The 22,192-nt window shown below is 36.8% G+C and overlaps 1 protein-coding gene across 1 annotated transcript; it reads left to right on the top strand.

The window, feature by feature from the left end:
* The first annotated feature begins 2,245 nt into the window (after positions 1 to 2,245).
* Positions 2,246 to 3,339, top strand: LOC141619999 (uncharacterized). Its single transcript, XM_074436986.1, has 2 exons — positions 2,246 to 2,499; positions 2,688 to 3,339. Exons 1-2 carry the CDS (start codon positions 2,246 to 2,248, stop codon positions 3,337 to 3,339), a joined length of 906 nt encoding a protein of 301 aa, XP_074293087.1.
* The last annotated feature ends 18,853 nt before the right edge of the window (positions 3,340 to 22,192 follow it).

Here is a 22,192-nt window from a genome sequence, read left to right as displayed (position 1 = left end):
CTTCTCTTCTCCCTTTGCATTCTAGACCACGTTCTTACTTTTTGGCCTACGTGCTTGAACTTTCCACCACGTAAGCTCGGATATTTCTGAGTACCAGCCTCGTTTTGCATGACCTACCAATTTGACCAACTCCACAATAATCAACTTAATCAATCTGTTTAATTTCCTCTTACGAGGGCACTTTCGTCGACATTCGAGGCGACATCACTAAACGTATACTTAGTTCATCTCGTTTCGTCAAACATGTAAGTCTGAGGGTGTATAATCCCTATTTTATTTATTGTTCTTTATTATTGTAATCATATTGTAAGGTTTATGTCGAAAATATGTATAAAACCGATTTCTAAAACCGTGTTTAAAACCCTTTTTACGGATTTATCAGGAGACAACCGTCGAGAAAGGACACAAAGAATCGCTATTGCGCCTCTTGAAGGGACGCAGCACCTCTTTGCGCCTCTTCGTGAGGCTGCCGCAGTTCCTGCTTCCTTTCTTCTTCCTTCGTCTTTTGTTAATTTGTTTGTTTTTCTTTTGTTTTCAATCGTTCGTTGTTTCTTTGACATAATAACTTAAGCATAATAATCTGACACATCATTAATACATCATTAATATTTTATCATCTTTTAAATCCCGACTCCAATCCCAAGTAATTCATGTTTGCGGGTTTTGTCATTAAAATCCAATTCGGGTTTTAGAGGTTCGATTCATCAATATTGAGTCTCTGGAATTCGTCATTGATATATTTTTCACCTTTTGTTTATCCTCACCATCATTAATTCGTCATTAATAACTTGTTTAGCCTAATTAATTTGTTTAGTTTGCTAATTTGTTAATTAACCTCGTTAATCTTATAAATAATTCGTTCAAATTAGTTTTCACCCATGTTTTATTGCTTTTATGACCAAATAACCTGCTAATCACTTTCATCCTAGTCAATTATTCATAATCAATCATTAAAATCACTAACGAATATTAACGATTTGCAATTAAACTTCACGACGGGCGAGCCAAGGAACGACGCAAAGAATCGCCGCGCCTCTTCCAAGGGACGCAGCTCTGTTGCGCCTGTTCCTGGTTGATTTCTGTCTCTGAACTCCCGTGTTGCTTTGACCTAGTTTATTAATTACGTATTTAATCTACTATTACTCGTATTATCACCTAATCTGTTTGTTTATTTCTTTATTTGTTTATTTGTTTATTTGTTTATTTATTCTTTTCTAAAACCATCCGTTTTAATTTTAAATGTATTTTCGACATAAATCAATTAACCCGTTGTAGTTATTGTAATTTTCTTTATTGTATTTGTTTATTATCACTTGTATGCCTCTCACATGTAATCAATCTTAATTCCAACTTCGAAATTAATTGTATGTTAAATTGCGTGTTTACCGACTTAGTCTAATTTTCACATGCTAGGATTAATCTAATGGATGTTGCATTGCATGCATATAAATCGACAATACATCGAGTATAGACAATTTCCCTAATCATTAGTAGAGGCCGCTATCGAGGCGGGCGGGATTAGGTGTTCGATCAAAAGAGCTTCCTAATACGTACCTCACCCCTTACTCCAGATCTCTGTAACATCTGTGTTCATTGGCATCCACGAGAGTCATTCTAGACATAGAATGCTAAGGGTAACGAGTGCTTAGTGTTCATGTCACTACTTTGTGTCTTGACATGGCACGAGGTATTCGAACGGTTTTCAATTTTCCACAATAAATTGGTGGCGACTCCACAAATGCAAACGCTTGTTCCCAAGCGCCCCCGTGGGCCCGCGTCCACAATTATATGGATGTCCATATATTTCCTTATCTTTAGGAGATATTCTTTTACCATATTACGATGTACTCTTATACTATATATACTCCTTCCTATGAATGAAGCAATACACTCTTTCTGGTCCCTATATTCTCTCTATAACTCTCTATTATTCATAACACGTTATCAGCACGAGTCTCTAACCCTAATTTTACTATAAAAAAAAACACGGTACAATCTTTTTCTTCCTTTATTTGCATGTCACATGTTTCACTTTGCATGTTTAGTTTGTCCTGTTGTTTGCATCAAATTGATAACATGTATTAATAAAGTACAATCTACATGAGAGCATAGTTACACGTTATTTGCCATACATAAACTACAATCTATACGTAATATGTCTTTCTCTCGTAATTTGTCTTATCATTATTAATTATTTGTTTTAATCATATTCTATTAACTTATTTTATTTTCATGATAGTTAATTATGTCGAATTTGACCAAACTTGATTTTGCGGCCTTGGATATCTCTGGAAGTAATTACTCCGAATGGGTGCTAGATGCCGAGATGCATCTTAAGTCTTATACCCTTGGGGATGCTATTAAAGTGGAGAATACAGCATCCGAACAAAATAAGGCCCAGGCCATGATTTTTCTCCGTCGTCACCTCCATGAGGGACTCAAATATGAATATTTGACAGTGAAAGATCCTTTGATCTTATGGCAAAATCTGAAAGAAAGGTATGACCATCTTACAACAATAATTCTTCCTAAAGCAAAATTTGACTGGATTCACCTAAGGTTACAGGATATCAAATCCGTTATTGAGTATAACTTAGCCATGCACAGAATCGCTTCACGGTCAAATTTGTGTGGAGAAAAGATATATGATGCGATATGTTGGAAAAAACATATCAAATCTTTCATAGTTCACAATTGCTATTTTCACAGCAATATCGTCAGAGAGGATTTAAAAAATACTCTGAACTAGTTTCATGCTTATTGGTGGCTGAGAAAAATAATGAAATCCTGTTAAAAAACCACCAGTCCCGTCCTACTGGTACTGATCCATTACCAGCAGTGAATGCGACAGTTTCTAGTCCATTCCCTAAAGTGAATGCGACAAGGTATGATAATAATCATAAATATTGGGGCCCCACCAGAAATGATGGCCCTAGACGTGGACGAGGACGAGGAAATTATCGAGGTGGTAGAGGTGGAAAATTTAAAAAGTCATATTCTCACCAAAAGGATGGTCCATATGAGAAAAATGAAAAAGGCGTTGAAAATTTATGTCACCGTTGTGGTAGTATAGGTCATTGGGCTCGTACCTGTCATACGCCTAAACATCTTGTGGATCTCTACCAACAGTCTCAAGAAAATAATAAAGGGAAGAATATAGAAGCAAATTTTACTGATAAGCATGACAATTTTGAGACAAATTATGCCGATGGTGATAATTATCTATCTCCCAAATCTGGTGAATATTTGGATTTGGACGATTCAGATTTCTTAACTTATGACACTAGTGGAGAAATTGGCCCTGTGATTGGAGATGAAAGTGTCCATAAGTTGGACTAAATTTTATTCGTATTAATGATTAAGTTATTAGTTTTTCATTCAATTTAGCTATTAGTTTGTTTTCGGATTTTATTACGTATGTTTGTTAAGTTTATTTTATGGATATTATTAATAATTTTATTTATGATGGATTGAATTTTATGTTTAAAGAGAATGTTACAGCTTCCACGCTTGGTCTAACCTAATAAACATGCTAGTCTCATTGCACATGGGTAATTTATAGTCGTAGATTCCGTATGATATACCAATGGTTAGCATTTGATTTGACAATCTTGTTACAATTTATTCACGTGTAAGAATTTAGCTTGCCTTACTAGTTCCATTATTTTTAATTTGGTACGAAACAACTAGTTACGTACATTCACCATGCATTTTAAGTTAATAACGGATTATAGCTATTTACATTCTTACGTCCATTATTTATATCATATATACGTATACAAATTTGTTTAATGATAAACTTAGTTCATACATGTATTTTACGTACACAAATTTGTTTAGTTTAATGGTAACTTATCTATTAATGTTGTTAATTAGCAGTAATATATTTAGTGTTTGATTTATGAATGTACGAAATTATTTTTATATCGTTGTATGCATATATCTTATTACATGTAATTTATTTTATGCACTAGTAAACCAGAAGTTTACAATAAATGAACTTTATTGTTTGGCATGACCGGTGTAGCCATCCCGGATCATTAATGATGCGAAAAATCATTGAAAATTAATTTGGGCATTTAATGGAGAACCAGAAGATTCTTCAAACTAATGGTTTTTCATGTGCTACTTGTTATGAAGGCAAGTTAATTATTAGACCATCACTTACAAAGATAGGGAATGAATCCCTTACATTTGTGAAAAGGATACAAGGTATATATCCGCAGTGGACCGTTCAGATATTTTATGATTTTAATTGATGCATCACTAAATGATCACATATTTCTTTGTTGATAACTCGCAACCTGGCGTTTGCGAGAATACAAGGTCTAAATTGCCTATTTGAGCATGGGGCATGTAATCTATATCTATATATAAAAAAAGAGTTTTTTCAAGCGATTCTAGAGCGTCCACATCATCAAAAATTAATTTAGGAAAGTTTCATAAATAATATTTTTTCACATAAAAAATAAAGTGGAGAATCTTTTAATTATTATAATATCTATATTTCCTATTTTATATTCATGATAAGTTTCTAATACATTGACATTTCATTTGGCAAAAAAAATATCGTTATAAAAATTATGAAGATAATATAATTAGATTCGTGGTAAAAAAATATTTTCATTAGAGTATAGATGGTGTACTTCTTAATATGTTATATGTCCCACATTGAAAAATAATGTTAGTGTGGTGATTATAATACGTATAAATTATAAAATTGTCCCACATCGAAAGATTAACATAAGGTGGGTGATCCTATGATTATAAATAGGAGTCATCGTTGGAACCTATATAGTATATACCAATTAAAAACCTTTTGAGTCTCTTAAATATTGTTTTGGAGAGCTCTTAAGAGTTTATATCATTATCTTCAGAGTATGATATGTATATATATTTTTTCTATATTATGTATTATATTCAAGTGATGTTTATAATCTTTATATAAAAACTTATACGTCTCATTTGCCAAAAAATTATTATGAAAAAAATTATGAAAATTATGTTATAATTGATTCTTGGTAAAAGAAATGCTAGCGTTAAAATATAGTATCATATTATTTGCATATATTTTTAATTATGATAAAAAATTAAAAACAAACGTACGAATATTAATAAATAGTATAGTATTTGCTTATTATTATTAAACTGAGTTAGATGTCGAATTAGGTGCGAAAAAGATGGTGTTTTTCTAAGTATATTGTTTGTCCCACATTGAAAAATAATATAGATGTGGTAAATGTAACACCCCCTCATACCAAGGTACCTTACCAAGGACTACTCTAGCATGAAAGGCTGTTACCATCTCGGTTTCCCGAGGTTAGTATATCAAAAGCAACAATCCAAAACGCATTTATTAAAGTACGAAAGATTTAAAGTTTACATAATCTCAAAATCCGACATCAAAGTACTATCATAAATCCAACAACTACAAAAGACAACTAAGACTCTTGATAGTGGAAGCTAAGCTTGCGTGATGACTTCCCATGACTGCCCCAAAGCTAAAAGACTGCATCACCTGTCACAATCTGCTCACCATCCCCGAATGGATCACCACAGATTTAACAAAACAACAACGGGGTCAGTTACTAAATAATTAAAATAAGACAGGTACAATAAGCAACCAGCTGATCATCCTCCTCCTTCGGTCTCCCGATCTCACATAGTAACCGACTACACACCGAAGTGTGTAGCCCTGCCAGATTACCCATCGCAACAGGTAATCCTCGCCGCCAGTGGGGGACCGCAGCCAATCCCCACCTAAATCCCGCTCATCAACGAGCGATATTCCTGTCCCTTAATGTGCACATCCCCTCCCGTGACGGGTTCCACGGAGGGCGAACTAGGGTGTGAAGCCACTCCCGCAAGTGACTCCACCACAATCATCCCAACACCAACACTATCACCACACCAACACCGCACCAACACTCCAACGATGATCAACAGACAAACAATCGTACGCAAAACAACATAATCTCAAATCAATTAAACAGGAACTGAGTAGGGAAACCCTACCTTAGCACAACTGCAAGAAACACAAGCAAGCGATCTAGAATGACTCCTCTACGAAGTCTCCGCCTAACAACAATCACATAACAACAATCACCAAATGTAAAACCCCATTTTCCCCAAATCATAATTAAAGCCAAACCCTAAACGATTAACCAACGAATTATAGAAACGAGGACTTACCGTCGACGAAACAAAGGAGGAATGCACTTGCTAACGATCACACACACACTAGGGAGAGATTTGGAGAGGATTAGAGCGTCGTTGAGTGATTAGGTTTTGTAAAAGTGTAATTAGAAACTGATTTACGTTTATATATAACTCTAATCATTTCCAAATCAAAACGCGGAAATAACACTCGACGGACCGGGTACTCGGTCGAGTATCCCACAGACTCGGCCGAGTGTTCCTGGGCAGTAGCCAAACAGGATACACGACACACTTTACTCGACCGAGTAGGCCATACTCGCCGAGTACCAACCTAGGAAAACCGTAGTATTACAGTAAACATACTACATATAAATAGTTGAATTGTCCCACATTAGAAGATTATCATGAGGTGAGATATAATATGATTATAAATAGGAGTCATATTTGAAACTTAGGGGTATCAACCCAAAATCTTTTGAATCGCTTAAATATTATCTTAGAGAGTTCTTATAAGAGTTTTTATTAACGGTAAACCTTAGTTACAACAATACCATACAAATATTAATCACATAGATATATATAAAAGCGATTATATATTACTATATTAGTGATATTATAATGTTTATTTTAAGACAATCGATAGTATAATAACTTTATTTAAGACAAAATCATAATTAAAAAATAAAATGGGTGCTAAATATACATAAATTGGTTATTAATGTGTCATATATAATAATAATCTTTGCACTAAAATAGAAAATTTATGAATTATAATACAATCAAGTGTTGCATAAAAAGATCTTGAATCCACAAATAAATCATTAATTAGCTTTTTTAATTGATAAATAGTATAATTAAATCTTTTTTGTAACACCCCCTCATACCAAGGTACCTTACCAGGACTACCCTAGCATCAAAGACTGTTACCATCTCGGTTGCCCGAGGTTAGTACATATCAAAAGCAACTGTCCCAAACACATTTATTAAAGTACGGTAAATGTAAAAGGTTACAATGTTTCCAAAATCCAATAAATGAATATCCAAATGTTAAAGACTACGAAACATAAGCTAAGACTTGCGATGGTGATACTAATCCAGTGTGACGACACTCCCATGAACGCGCCAAAGCTCACCAAAAGCATCACCTATCACAATCTGCTCACCATCCTCGAATGGATCACCACGGATTTTACAAAACAACAACGGGGTCATTACTGCTCAATCAATAAGACAAGTGCACAAAGTAACCAGCTGATCATCCTCCATCCCCGGTCTCCCGATCTCACACAGTAACCGACTACACACCGAAGTGTGTAGCCCTGCCAGACTACCCATTGCAACAGGTAGTCCACGCCGCCAGTGGGGGACCGCAGCCAATCCCCACCAAAATCCCGCTCATCAACGAGCGATAACCATGTCCCTTAATGTGCACATCCCCTCCCGTGGCGGGTTCCACGGAGGGCGAACTAGGGTGTGAAGCCACTCCCGCAAGTGACTCCACCACAATCATCACAACGCCATCATAACCACCACACCACCACAACATCAACACTCCAATGATGATCAGTAGACAACAATCATACACAGTACAACAATATATCTCAAATCAATTAAACAGGAACTGAGTAGGGAAACCCTACCTTAGCACAACAGTAGTGAAAAGAATCAAGCAACTAGAACGGCTCCTCTACGAAGTCTTCGCCTAAACAATAATCACATAACACAATTACTAATTGCAAAACCCCATTTCCCCCAATTCATGATTAAAGACAAACCCAAGAAATAATCACCAACAAACATAGGGATAAAGACTTACCGACGAAGGAATAAAGGATTGAATGCGATTTCTATGATTGTCCACACACACAGAGGAGAGATTCGGAGTGATTAGAGCGTCGTACGATGTTTAGGTTTTGTAAATAGTGTTTAGAAACTGATTAACGAAAATATATAACACCCTAATTACTCCCGAATCAAACCGCTGAAATATTACTCGCCAGACCGGATACTCGGTCGAGTATAGAATATACTCGGCCGAGTATTCTCTACTCGGTCGAGTATTCAGTATACTCGACCGAGTGTTCCTCGGCAGTAGCCAAACAGACTACACAACACACACTACTCGACCGAGTAGGCCATACTCGGTCGAGTACCAGCCTATAAAATCCGTAGTATTATAGTCTTCCCTCCTTAAAAAGAACTTCGTCCCCGAAGTTCACACTCTACCCAAAATAAAACACAACAAAACGACCTCCCGACATAACATACCAACAATGTACTAACATAAAACATCACAAAACCCAACTAACCCGACTCAAACTACCCAAAAACACACATGCGACCATCTCCTACCCCCCTAAAAAGACAATGGTTACGTCCCCGTAACCAGCCATACCTGATAAAAAAGGTTAGGAAAACGCTCTCGCATAGCCTCCTCTGGTTCCCATGTGGCCTCTTCCACATTGTGATTTGACCAAAGTACCTTGAGTAAGACGGTCTCACCATTCCTTGTCTTGCGTACTTTGTGGTCTAGAATCTCCTTAGGGACCTCAGCATAGGACAAGGAATCATCAAGCTCGATATTCTCAACCTCAAGTACATATGACGGGTCACTCATATACTTCCGAAGCTGTGAAACATGAAAGACATTGTGGACTCTATCCAAAGCTGGTGGCAAAGCTAACCTGTAGACTACCTCGCCTATGCGATCCAAAATCTCATAAGGACCTATAAACTTCTGTCTCAACTTGCTGTTCTTTCCAAATCTCATCACTCCTCGCATAGGTGACACTTTCAAAAGGACCTTGTCACCTACTGCAAACTTTATGTCTCTGACGTGCAAGTCGGCATAACTCTTCTGACGATCTTGAGCTGCTTTCATCTTTTGACGAATTAACTGAACCTGCTCAACCATATAATGCACCAGTTGTGGTCCTAAAACCACTGCCTCTGAACTGTCGTCCCGATAAACTGGACTTCGGCACTTTCGACCATACAAAGCCTCAAAAGGTGCCATCCCGATACTAGTATGGTAACTGTTGTTATACGGAAACTCGATCAAATCAAGCCTGTCCTCCCAGCTTCCCCCAAACTCTATGGCACATGCTCTCAACATGTCCTCCAAGGTCTTGATAGTCCTCTCAGTCTGACCATCAGTTGCAGGATGAAAAGCGGTGCTCATCTTTAAGGTAGTACCCATCAAATCCTGCAGTTCTTGCCAAAACTTGGATATAAACCTCGCATCACGATCAGACACTATATCCTTAGGTATACCATGTAACCGAACCACATGTCTCCTATAACCCAAGGCCAGCTGCATCTTGGACCAGGTATCCTTCATAGGAATAAAATGAGCTGACTTTGTCAACCGATCAACAATTACCCAGATCATGTTATTACCTTGCTGTGACCTAGGTAACCCAACAACAAAGTCCATAGAGGTCGACTCCCACTTCCACTCAGGTACCTCCAAGGATTGAATCTTACCTTGTGGTCTCTGCTGCTCAACCTTGACCCTCTAACAGGTCAAACACCTAGCCATGAGTTCAGCTACATCCCTCTTTATGTTTGGCCACCAGAAATTCTTCTTAAGGTCTTTATACAGCTTATCACCACCTGGGTGAACCGAATAAGGAGTGCAATGAGCCTCTGTCAGGATCATTCTCCTCAAATCTGAATCATCAGGAACACACCATCTCCTATCAAAACGAACACTCCCATCTGTGTGGATAGAAAACCTGGAAACTATGCCACTCTCCACTCTAGACTTCCACTCTTGGATATTAGGATCAAGCTCTTGCTTACCCTTGATGTTCTCATACAAATCCAGCTCGATCGTCAAATCCCCGATGGCATCCCCTTTCCTTATCATAAAGATCCCCATCTTGGACATCTCAACCCTCGGCTTTAGCAAAGACATAGCTGTACTTAGCGAATGAACGCTCTTCCTACTCAGAGCATCTGCAACAACATTAGCCTTACCCTTGTGATAGATGATATCCATGTCGTAGTCCCCGATCAACTCCATCCATCGTCTATGTCGCATATTAAGCTCCTTCTGAGTGTAGATATACTTCAGACTCTTATGATCTGAAAAAACCTTAAAGGTTGCCCCGTAAAGTTAGTGCCTCCAAATCTTAAGAGCAAAAACCACTGCACCTAGTTCTAGATCATGAGTAGGTTAGTTCTCCTCATATGGCTTCAACTGCCTCAAAGCATAAGCTATAACCTTTCCTTCCTGCATCAACACACAACCTAGACCATTCTTTGAAGTATCGGTATATACTTCAAAGTTCTCACATCCTTCTGGCAAAGCTCGAATAGGAGTTGTGGCCAAACGCTCCTTTAAGGTCTGGAACGCCGACTCACAACTCTAATCCCAAACAAATCTGGTCTCTTTCTGTTAGGTTCATATACCTATTATTAGACTCTTCTAATAGTGAACTAATTAACTTCTTAATTTGTGTTCTTTAGATCTAGTGCATGCATAACAAAATAAGATATTTATAAAAAAAAAAAAAACAATGTCCCTTACATTGTTGGTTGGTTCGAAAATATGGGCACAAGTAAGGTCACCTTCCTTCACTTGTTCTTGAGCTTAATATGTTGGATGATCCTTCAAAAATCCCAAAGTAGAGATCCTCCTTTGATTGCACCCAAGACTTATCCATTAAACTAGTATACTAATTAACTAGATTAATACACTAGTATCCTTAAAATGTATTCTAATATTTTTATTATTACTACACTAGCAACCTTGTTGATATTAGAATTTATGAACAATTTATAAGGTTTCTAAAAGCTTGTTTTAGAGAGATATGAGAGAATAGAGCTAGCTTTGCATGTAGTGTTGTATGAATGAATGATAGATGAAAAATGAGAACAAAAGTTTTCATAAGAGGAGCATGCAACCGGTGGAGGCAAGGAGAACAAGCCAAAAATGGAATCTCCTTTATGCTTTTACTCTTATCAACATATTAGGTATGTAAGGCTAGTGTGTGTAGGAATGATTATATACTAGTTTATCTCATAAAATAATTAACCACACACACCACCATGACTCCCTCCATTTCGGTCCAACCTTAAAATGGACTACCATTTTATTTTGTCAATTTGTCATTTGTCACACAATATGTCACATATAGTATTTTACATGTTATTAATTAATTTAATGCATATTTATCACATAAATATCATTTTACAAATTAATTAAATTACATACAACAAATTGACTAGTGATACTTGATCACATAAATAAAATGGGTCATATAATTATAATTCCCAACATCTTGTAATTATAATTAACCATTCATTCTTATCTCTATTGTTTCTCAAACAATAAACAATTTTAGTAATAAAGTATTTCAATTACTAAAATTAATCTTATTTAATCTCATTACAATAAGATATCAATATCCTCTCTCACAAATGAATTGTTCAATTTTAAGGAATTGATCACCATGTATCATCATACAATTAATCAATTTATCTATTAAGGGATTTGTCCTTTAGGTGTGACCTTAAGGGATCAACTGATCACCACCGTCATACGACAGTAATGTCAAACTTTACTTAGCCAATCATTACCAATTAATGACGATCAGTTGACTATATAATGAATCATCCCTTACGTATTCTTAATATGAGATTTAAACATGTGATCGCACTATTGTTGAGGACACATACTCCAACAATCTCCCACTTGTCCGAGACAAGTGTGCGTCACCAATTCTCTTGTCCTATTACAATCTCCCACTCAATGCAAGGTGTCTCACATGTCGTACTTGCACTTGATCATATCTTGAGTGGTCTCCTCGATCTGGAGAGTAACTGTCTGACCGGAATTATCTACCGTAGATACCTTCCGAGCGTGGCCACGCATTTCCAGTTCATTACTCCTCGAGTGGCCTTGAGATTTCAAATAACCCTGACAAGGGGGTGGACAATTCCTATCGTACTATTCCCTTCATTCAGCCACAGTTCATCATAACCCAAAATATACCCATTTGACCTCATTTACGACAGTCGTAGAGCATAAATCAAAGCTAATCAGAAATTTGTGCCAACTTGGGCGAATAGTCTCAAGTCAAAAGAATTGACTCATAAGAATACTATAGCAGCTCTTGCCACGACCAGGCTTCATGAATTACCAGAACTCTATAAGCGGTCACTGCCCGACAGAGTGTCCCATACAGTCTGCCTATCTGATCGACTAGTCATCCTATATGACTCTATGGCACTTGAACTTGCCATCAATCGCATCACACTCTAGTCACTTCGAGACGTCACCTCATATAAGTAACTAGGGGCGAATACCATGTCAATCCAGTTCACTTTAATGGGGTTCAATTTGTCTCTACAACCCATTTGGATATAACAAGGTAACGGGTGAGTTTAATAAAACTCAAACGATAAATGCGATTATCACATATGAATAGTCAATATACTATTACTACTTCATATCTTATAATCTTTAGTGTACCTTTTACACTAGTCGAAATGCAATAAAAGCTTGGCAAGTGGATATACCCTATATCCATATATTCCAACTTTGTCAATTGCTTCCCTTCATTTCAATGTTATTTCTAATAACTTGAATTTATCTCCAAGTATTTGTCTAGTCTTCTTACCAGACTTGGGCTCTTTAACTTGAAAGATGCTCCCACTGCTATCGCATAACATGTGACAAAGCCATTTGTAGATGGATTCACCCTTAATTCCTACGTTGACCATTTTATCACAATTTACTTAGATTCCTTTTGTAGAATTTGCAATGCACGAAACTAAAACACTTTTCTAGTCTCTTACTCCTAAGTCAATAAGACATCCTAGGATTTCATCAAATCCTTTTCAGTTTGGAAAATAAAGTTTGTGCAACCCTTCAACACTTAACTTAGTTTATCATCCAAACATATGAACGAATCCTTAATTCTTCTCAAAAATCTCCAGGATGTCTTTAAGGCTTTCACAAATCATATCACGGGAATTATCTTATTATTGACTTATCTTGCCCTAGGCATATATCACATCATGGCATGTGCGTCTGTTGGCATACATGATCATTCTAATGGCGGAAACATTAGAAATCGATTTCTTGTAATCAACAACTTAATAGGTTCAGTGAGCGACTATGACTCCATCATAGTAATTCCACTTCCATCAACATGAATAACCTATTCAACCTTGTTGATGTTTAAACAGATACGAAAGATCTTATCCTCATAAGACTCTCAACTCTATGCCAATATTCTCTCACATAGATTCAAAATCTAGAATACTTTGCATCCTTTTCCAAGTCTCTAATCACTCTTTCACAGAAGAGAGCATTGATACATTATTCTCAATAAGTAATATGTCATCAACATATAAGACATAGAAAAACAATTCTAGCTCCCACTTAACTTCATGTATAATCATGATTCTTCAATCATGTGAATGAAATCATTCACTATTATCACATAAACGAAAAGTATAATCCTTTGATGCTTGCTTAAGACCATTCTAGGATCACTTAAGAAAGCCACGCTTAAGATGTTAGGATTCTTAGATCTTTATCTAAGGTTTTGTGTTCAAAACACATCCTTCTCTAAATTCCCATTTTAGAAAAGCGAATTTTTAATATCAGTTGCCATCCTTCATCAAAATGAAATGTGGCGATTCCTAACATAATTTATCTTGACCAACATCTTTATGTCAATCTTATGCATTTGAGTACTCTAAAGCTCTACTTACTTTTAAAGAGACCCTCGCTTTAAAGTAAATCTACTCTTGAGTAATAATTTTCGGATTGTAATGCTATGGCTCGTATGTAACAAGGTCATAATACTATCACTTTCACAAAGTAATATTTTAACCAATAATACATGTGCGATAAACTCCCACTGAACTATGCTCCTACTCTATCTTTATAGATTATAGTTCAACTATACTCCCACTCTATAGTTCCATTACTTTCACAAAGTAACACTATAAGACATGTTTGTAACGATCCAATCTACTCCCACTCTACCTCTCAGAAATACATCTATCTTCTTGAGAGATAGTTTTGTGAGTTACAAACATATATATGGTGGAGTATTAGGAGTTTTTGTAGACTATGCATTAGCTTTCAAAAGGCCATCTCTATCATGGCGCAAATGATTCATGTAATATCTTGAGTCGATCCACGTCATTTGTTAAATAGATTCTCTATTTTAGGTATCTCCTGGTTGACCATCCGTTTAGAATAATGTGTCCGTTTTGTATCAAAAATTCCCTACTTAATGAGTTTAATAGCTCATCATAACTTTATAATTGATCTTACATTAGTAAGTTGTTACTTTAAGTAACAATGGCATAAGAAGAATCAAATTCATAGCTTATGGACTTATAATGATCCAATCATTATATTTGTCTACTTGATCAATTTAAGTTGATAATCTTATGATTCACGATGCAAGTAGTGTATGATGAAAATCTTAGAACAAACGGTACGATAAAGCAAGTGACTTGGGTTGCAAACCAAGTCACCAATATCCAAAATACAACCCGTGTTTAAAGGATACAAACAAATTTCCAAGTTACACAAGGAAATCAAAATAGTTCTAAAATTTCAAAATACACCATGAAATTGAAGACAAAGCAAATTGAAGCCAAGCTTCCATAGATCCATCACCACGGTCGGCTACTTCTAGCTTCCCTCATTATCCTTTAAGCTTGCTTTTCCTTGCCTTTGTCCTTGCTTGGATACCCTATTTACAATAAAAAGGGTAATCATCACAACTTGTATCATCATACCAAAGTTGAGATCGAAACATAAAAGATAAGGATAGTTATATACCTACTGGAATAACCTTTCCAGCTTTAATGTCGCCAAGGTATTTTGAACAGTTTTTCTTCCAATGCCCAACACCACAACAATAGTGGCACTTGTCCCCGGAGGAGGCATTGTACTTGGGCTTGGAGGAACTAGCTTCACAAGCTTTACCTTTCTTCCTGTTGGGAGTTTGCTTCTTTCCCTTGTTCCCACTTTTCTTGAAAGTTCCCTTGCTCTTATGATTGACATTGAGCACATCTTTGGTGGAGCTAACACTTAGCCCCATATCCCTTTCGGCTTGCACAAGCATTTTGTGCAACTCATAAAGGGAAACCTTCTTATCTTGCATATTAAAATTCACCCGGAATTGAACATATGCTTTGATTTTGTTGAGGGAATGAAGAATTCGATCAATCACGAGTTCCTCGGGAATCTCCACCTTATGCATTTTCAAGGTCTCAACATGCTCCATCAACTTGAGCACATGAGGGCTAACTTTTTGGCCCTCCTTAATGTTGAGATCAAAGAATGCGGAAGCCGCCTCATATTGTATGATCCGTGGAGCTCATGAAAACATGTTCACAAGTTTCATGTAGATCTCATGAGCGGTGCTAATCTTTATAGCACTTCTTTGGAGTTCGGCCTCCATTGCAAAGATCAACTAATTTTTGATCGCGGCCGACTCCTTTTGGTAAACTCATAGCCTTGCCTAGCGGCGGCGGTGGACCTAGCATTAGGTTCGGTGGGAGATGTCTCGGTAAGGTAACGAAGCTTGTCGTCACCCTCCGCGGCCAAGCGAAGTTGCGCGTCCCAATCGGCGAAATTGGACCCATTCTTTTCTAACTTACATCGATCTATGAAGGATCGGAGCCATGACACATTGGTGAGCGTGTTGGTGCTAGTGGTTGCGGATGAAATTGGAGTTGCCATTGCAATTGTGAAAATGATTTTGACTACAAAATAGGAAGTGAAGGAATTAATAAACATCTATCGTTTTAATAATACTTGTAAACATTTTAAACAAGTTTTAACATTTATATAGTGACCTCTACCCAACTATTATAAATGATCCCGAGATCCAAATTCATATTAATTCGGGCACGGTGAGCCGATTCATCCCTTATTAATATAACTCGGTGGATTAACCCCTTAATCGATCCTACTTCTAGAACTCTTGGTCGATAAAAATTACTTTAATATTTATCTTTAGCCCGGAACACATGCGACTACTGTCACGAATACTTCTGTTGAGCTCAATCCAAATTTCGATGTAATAACATTTTTATTACCCACTTACCCAACGTAACAAGTTTAGTACCCCGGTGAGCCGAGCCTACTTCCTCACGAAATTGGGATTCATGGTTTCTACTATTTGGTAAGGCTAATTCTCAATTATTATAAGTGAGAGGTCTTGTCAATTTATTATCTATCACGTTTTAAGTGAACTAAAGCGGTGAACTACGATAATTATAATTGACACGGTCGATGACTCGATATAAAATGCATGTGTTCTTATGGCGATTTGGCAATTCATGTAACATATTAAAAGAAATGCAAAGCAATAATAAAATTCCTAGTATGGTCTTCCTAAAATAGAAAATCAAATAATCTATTACATATTCTAAAACCAACTCCTTTGGTCCCTTGAATCTTCAATTGGCACGCCTTCCAAGAACACCGTCTTCGTCGGATCATCTTTCCGAATGGCACCATCTTTGAAGATACTCCGTAATTACAAATAATAATAAAAATACAATGCTATTCCTATTATACATTTTTACTATTAAAAACTAGTAAAAATAAAAGTGATGCGAGATCACACTAAATTACAACCGAATCAATATTCCCTTTCATTACGGGTAATATCGATTAAAACTAAGGCCATACTAAGATAAAATTGCATAATTTAAAATTATATAAATAAAAACATTTAACAATTGAAATATGCAGCATTATAATATGTATCTATCATGCCAAATTATGTGCCAAATCGCCCTATTTAACTTATATCGTATATATAACCCGGTTTTATGGAAATGCGTGATAATAACTTCTTAAAATCACAAATTGACACTTAAATCACATCTAAGCTCAAGTTAATTATCCTAAAACTCTTAGGACTCAAAAATTAGTCATCACTCAATTTTTGACAATAATTAAACTTGATTTAATTTTTATGCTCATTTTTTACCTTAAAATCATAATATTTATGAAATAAATCCAAATTAAATTACAATAATTTCAAAATTTGAATTTTAAATTTTTGAACATTCTGGAATATTTCCTTGACACTCATAACGTCAAAAATCATGGTTAAAATTTCCGAATTAATTTTGAGAAAATATACTTACATTTTATCAGTTTTATCTCATAAAACATCTAAATTATCCAAAAATCAATCCAATCAATTTACAACCTTAGATATGATAGGTGGGATATTTATGCAACCTAAAATAATTTTCTCATGATTCGATTTAGCTATTTATGCTAAAATAGTCACTATTTATGCCATTTTTACACTAAAAATTCATAAATCATGCTAAGTGAGATCATTTAATCTCCAAATTTATATACACTCTGTAAATTATGTATGTGACAACATATAAACGTTTCATGGCCTAATTCGAAATTTAACTATTTTTAACCATTTTACCTCTTTTAATCCATTTTTATCTCATAAAAATCATAAATCATGCAATATTAATCCAATTAATACGAGATTTTACACACAACTTTTAAAATTTGTATGCGAGGTGATATAAAATTTTCAAGGTCGGAGAGTAAGTTTAACCATTTTTAGTCATTTTAACCTCCATTTATGCCATTTTTACACTAAAAATTCATAAATCATGAAATATTAATCACATTAATATGATATTTTACATGCAATACATAAAATATTCATGTGAGGTCATACTAAAATACCACGGCCAGTAGTGAAGGTTAACTTATTTTAGTGAATAAAAGTTCATTTTACTCATAAAAATGTAATAAAATCATTAAAATGAGCAATAAATTTCCATAAATCATAAAAATGAACTAAAAACATTTTAGGACCAGAATCTATAACATGCATAATTATTTCGTGACCTACTCTTATAAATCACAAATTTTTAGTTTTATATGTTAACATTTTAACTCGGAAAAACAATAACCGATTATGCATGCAACATCCTATGCTCTGATACCACTTGTTAGGTTCATATACCTATTATTAGACTCTTATAATAGTGAACTAATTAACTTCTTAATTTGTGTTCTTTAGATCTAGTGCATGCATAACAAAATAAGATATTTATAAGAAAAACAATGTCCCTTGCATTGTTGGTTGGTTCGAAAATATGGACACAAGTAAGGTCACCTTCCTTCACTTGTTCTTGAGCTTAATATGTTGGATGATCCTTCAAAAATCCCAAAGTAGAGATCCTCCTTTGATTGCACCCAAGACTTATCCCTTAAACTACTATACTAATTAACTAGATTAATACACTAGTATCCTTAAAATGTATTCTAATATTGTTATTATTACTACACTAGCAACCTTGTTGATATTAGAATTTATGAACAATTTATAAGGTTTCTAAAAGCTTGTTTTAGAGAGATATGAGAGAATAGAGCTAGCTTTGCATGTAGTGTTGTATGAATGAATGATAGATGAAAAATGAGAACAAAAGTTCTCATAAGAGGAGCATGCAACCAGTGGAGGCAAGGAGAATAAGCCAAAAATGGAATCTCCTTTATGCTTTTACTCTTATCAACATATTAGGTGTGTAAGGCTAGTGTGTGTAGGAATGATTATATACTAGTTTATCTCATAAAATAATTAACCACACACACCACCATGACTCCCTCCATTTCGGTCCAATCTTAAAATGGACTACCATTTTATTTTGTCAATTTGTCATTTGTCACACAATATGTCACATATAGTATTTTATATGTTATTAATTAATTTAATGCATATTTATCACATAAATATCATTTTACAAATTAATTAAATTACATACAACAAATTGACTAGTGATACTTGATCACATAAATAAAATGGGTCATATAATTATAATTCCCAACATCTTGTAATTATAATTAACCATTCATTCTTATCGCTATTGTTTCTCAAACAATAAACAATTTTAGTAACAAAGTATTTCAATTACTAAAATTAATCTTATGTAATCCCATTACAATAAGATATCAATATCCTCTCTCACAAATGAATTGTTCAATTTTAAGGAATTGATCACCATGTATCGTCATACAATTAATCAATTTATCTATTAAGGGAATTGTCCTTTACGTGTGACCTTAAGGGATCAACTGATCACCACCGTCATACGACAGTAATGTCAAACTCTAGTTAGCCAATCATTACCGATTAATGACGATCAGTTGACTATATAATGAATCATCCCTTACGTATTCTTAATATGAGATTTAAACATGTGATCGCATTATTGTTGAGGACACATACTCCAACACTTTCCTCATCAAAGCAGTCATAGGCCGTGCTATAGTGGAAAAGTCTTTCACGAACCTCCTGTAGTAGCCAGCAAGGCCCAAGAAACTTCGAACCTCAACAACACTCTTTGGTGATTCCCACTTGGTCACGGCCTCAATCTTGCTTGGATCTACGGATACTCCCTTCTTAGATATCACATGACCCAGAAAAGCCACCTCCTCTAGCCAGAACTCACACTTAGATAGCTTGGCATAAAGCTGATTCTCTCTCAGAGTCTGCAAAACTATCCTTAGGTGCTCCTCATGTTCTTCCTTAGTCTTAGAGTAGACTAAGATGTCATCAATGAAGACAACCACGAACTTATCCAAAAACGGACTGAAAATCCGATTCATCAGATCCATGAAAGCTGCTGGTGCATTGGTCAAACCAAAAGGCATTACCACATACTCATAGTGGCCATAACGGGACCGGAAAGCTATCTTTGGAATATCTTCATCAGCTATCCTCAATTGGTGATAACCTGACCTCAAATCAATCTTAGAGAACAAACCTGCTCCACTCAGCTGATCAAACAAGTCATCAATCCAAGGCAAAGGATACTTGTTCTTTACTATGACACGGTCAAGCTCCCTGTAGTCGATACATAGCCTCATGCTTCCATCTTTCTTCTTCACAAACAAAACTGGAGCTCCCCATGGCGACACACTTGGACGGATATACCCCTTGTCTAACAGCTCATGTAACTGTTTCTTCAACTCTGCTAGTTCCTTAGGTGCCATACAATATGTTGCTTTAGATATAGGACCTGTTCCCGGTTTTAGCTCCACGTTGAAGTCAACATCTCTCTTTGGCGGCTACTCCGGTATCTCCTCAGGAAAGACATCATCAAACTCTCCTACAACAGGTATATCAGCAGCTGTCTGTGGCTCTACTCGACGATCTCTCACTTGACATAGAATCAAGGGACACTTCTTCCTAAAGCACGACTTTAAGGTCATAACCGCTATGAACTTATACTTAGGCCTCACAACAAACCCCTTATATGACACTCTTACACCCTTGGGACCCTTTAAAGAAACTTCTTTTGCCGACAATCTATCTTGGCATCATACTTACCCAGACAATCTATCCCAACAATTACCTCAAACCCATCCCTAGGAAACTCTAGTAAGTCTACCGGTAAATCTACCCCTCCAACCAACATAGACACTCCCTTGTATAACTTAACACATGACACTGACTCCCCAGAAGGTATAAACATATCATCCTTCACAAGTTCAAACTCCCCCAAGCCCATAGACAAAGCATGACTCCTAGACACAAAAGAGTGTGTTGCCCCCGAGTCAAACAGAACAAAAGACGGTATGTTACGAAAAAGGAAGGTACCGGTAACTACATGTGCATCGTTCTGAGCTTCTTGCTTATCCCATCATTAATAGCTTCCCACTGCTCTTCTGGCCTCCCCCTTGAACCGAAGGATTATAAGTACTCGGCTTGGCTGCCGAATCCTGGGTGACACTGTTGTTCTGGCGCTGATATGATCCTCCACTGTTGCGGTTAAAACCGCCATTGTTGCTATGTCCACCACGGTTACCCCATGATCCACCCTGCCGATTACTATCAAAACTCTGACTCGGACCCTATGAGAAGTTCCCCTGAAAAGTTCTCGAGCCTACTCCAGTCTTGGCACTCGTGCAGTCTCGTCTCTTGTGACCTATGCCACCACAGTTCTAGCATGACAAGTTGGAGTTGTCACTCACACTCCGACCACCACCTCTACCCCATCCTTGGGATCCTCCAGAGAAACCAGCCCCACCAGAAAAAGCCTTGGCCTGGTTGAAGTTGCCCTTCTTGTTACCCGACTGGTTGTTGCTCCCACTATCAGCTTTTCTCTTTTCAGCAGAAGATCTTTCTGTAGCTTCCCTTGCGAGATCTGCCATTCTCTGAGCTTGACCAGCCCTCAGATATGCATCCTTAAGATCAGTGATGACTCCAGCTGGTAAACGGTTCATGATCTTAGCTGACAAACCCATCTCAAAGCGAAGAGCCAAACCCCTCTGCCCAAGCTGCATGTCCTCCACATAATGAGACAACTCAAGGAACCGGTGATAGTACTCGTGACGGTCATATCATCGGTCATAGTGAAGGAATCGAACTCATCTCAACTTGTGACGGATATGCTCCGGCACAAACTGCTCTCTCATAGCACTCTTCAGTCCCGACCATGGTATAGCCCCTAGGCCTTCAGCCTGGTAGTAAGCTCTGGCGTCCTCTTTGACATTTTGCCACCAAACAGCGGCCTCGCCCCTCAGGTAGTACACTACCTGCTCAACTATCATATCTTGTGGACACTTAACAACTTCTATGAGACTTTCCATCTCACGGTGCCAGGTTTCGAGCAACTTAGGTTCCCCAACACCCTCATAGGTAGGTGGGTTAAAGCGGGCGATGATGATGTTAAGTTGGGTAGCATCCACAGGTTTCTCCGCCCCCTTTCCCACGTTCTTGAGAGCCTCAAGAAGAGCCGCTTGTTGCTCGATCATACGAGCAATCTCATCTATAGTCATCTCAGAAGCTTGAATTTGCGCGGCAGTTCTTTTTGGCGGCATTTTGAGCTGATAAGAAGTAAAGAAACGTAAGCACAAAAGCCTACGGCTCAGAATGTGGATGACCCTCCGCCAAAGAAGCACTCGGCCGAGTATATAACAATACTCGGTCGAGTAAGGACTACTCGGTCGAGTATCGCTGATACTCGGTCGAGTAATCGACTCCAGTAGCCA

This window comes from Silene latifolia, chromosome X (genome assembly GCF_048544455.1).
Source record: "Silene latifolia isolate original U9 population chromosome X, ASM4854445v1, whole genome shotgun sequence".
In the NCBI taxonomy this organism is placed as follows: domain Eukaryota; kingdom Viridiplantae; phylum Streptophyta; class Magnoliopsida; order Caryophyllales; family Caryophyllaceae; genus Silene; species Silene latifolia.
This window is presented reverse-complemented; position numbering and strand designations above follow the sequence as displayed.

Coding starts and splice junctions, on each gene's coding strand:
- LOC141619999 (XM_074436986.1), top strand. CDS start 2,246: ATGTCGAATTTGACCAAACTTGATTTTGCGGCCTTGGATATCTCTGGA. Junction 2,500..2,687: donor TGGCAAAATCTGAAAGAAAG/GTATGACCATCT, acceptor AATCTTTCATAG/TTCACAATTGCTATTTTCAC.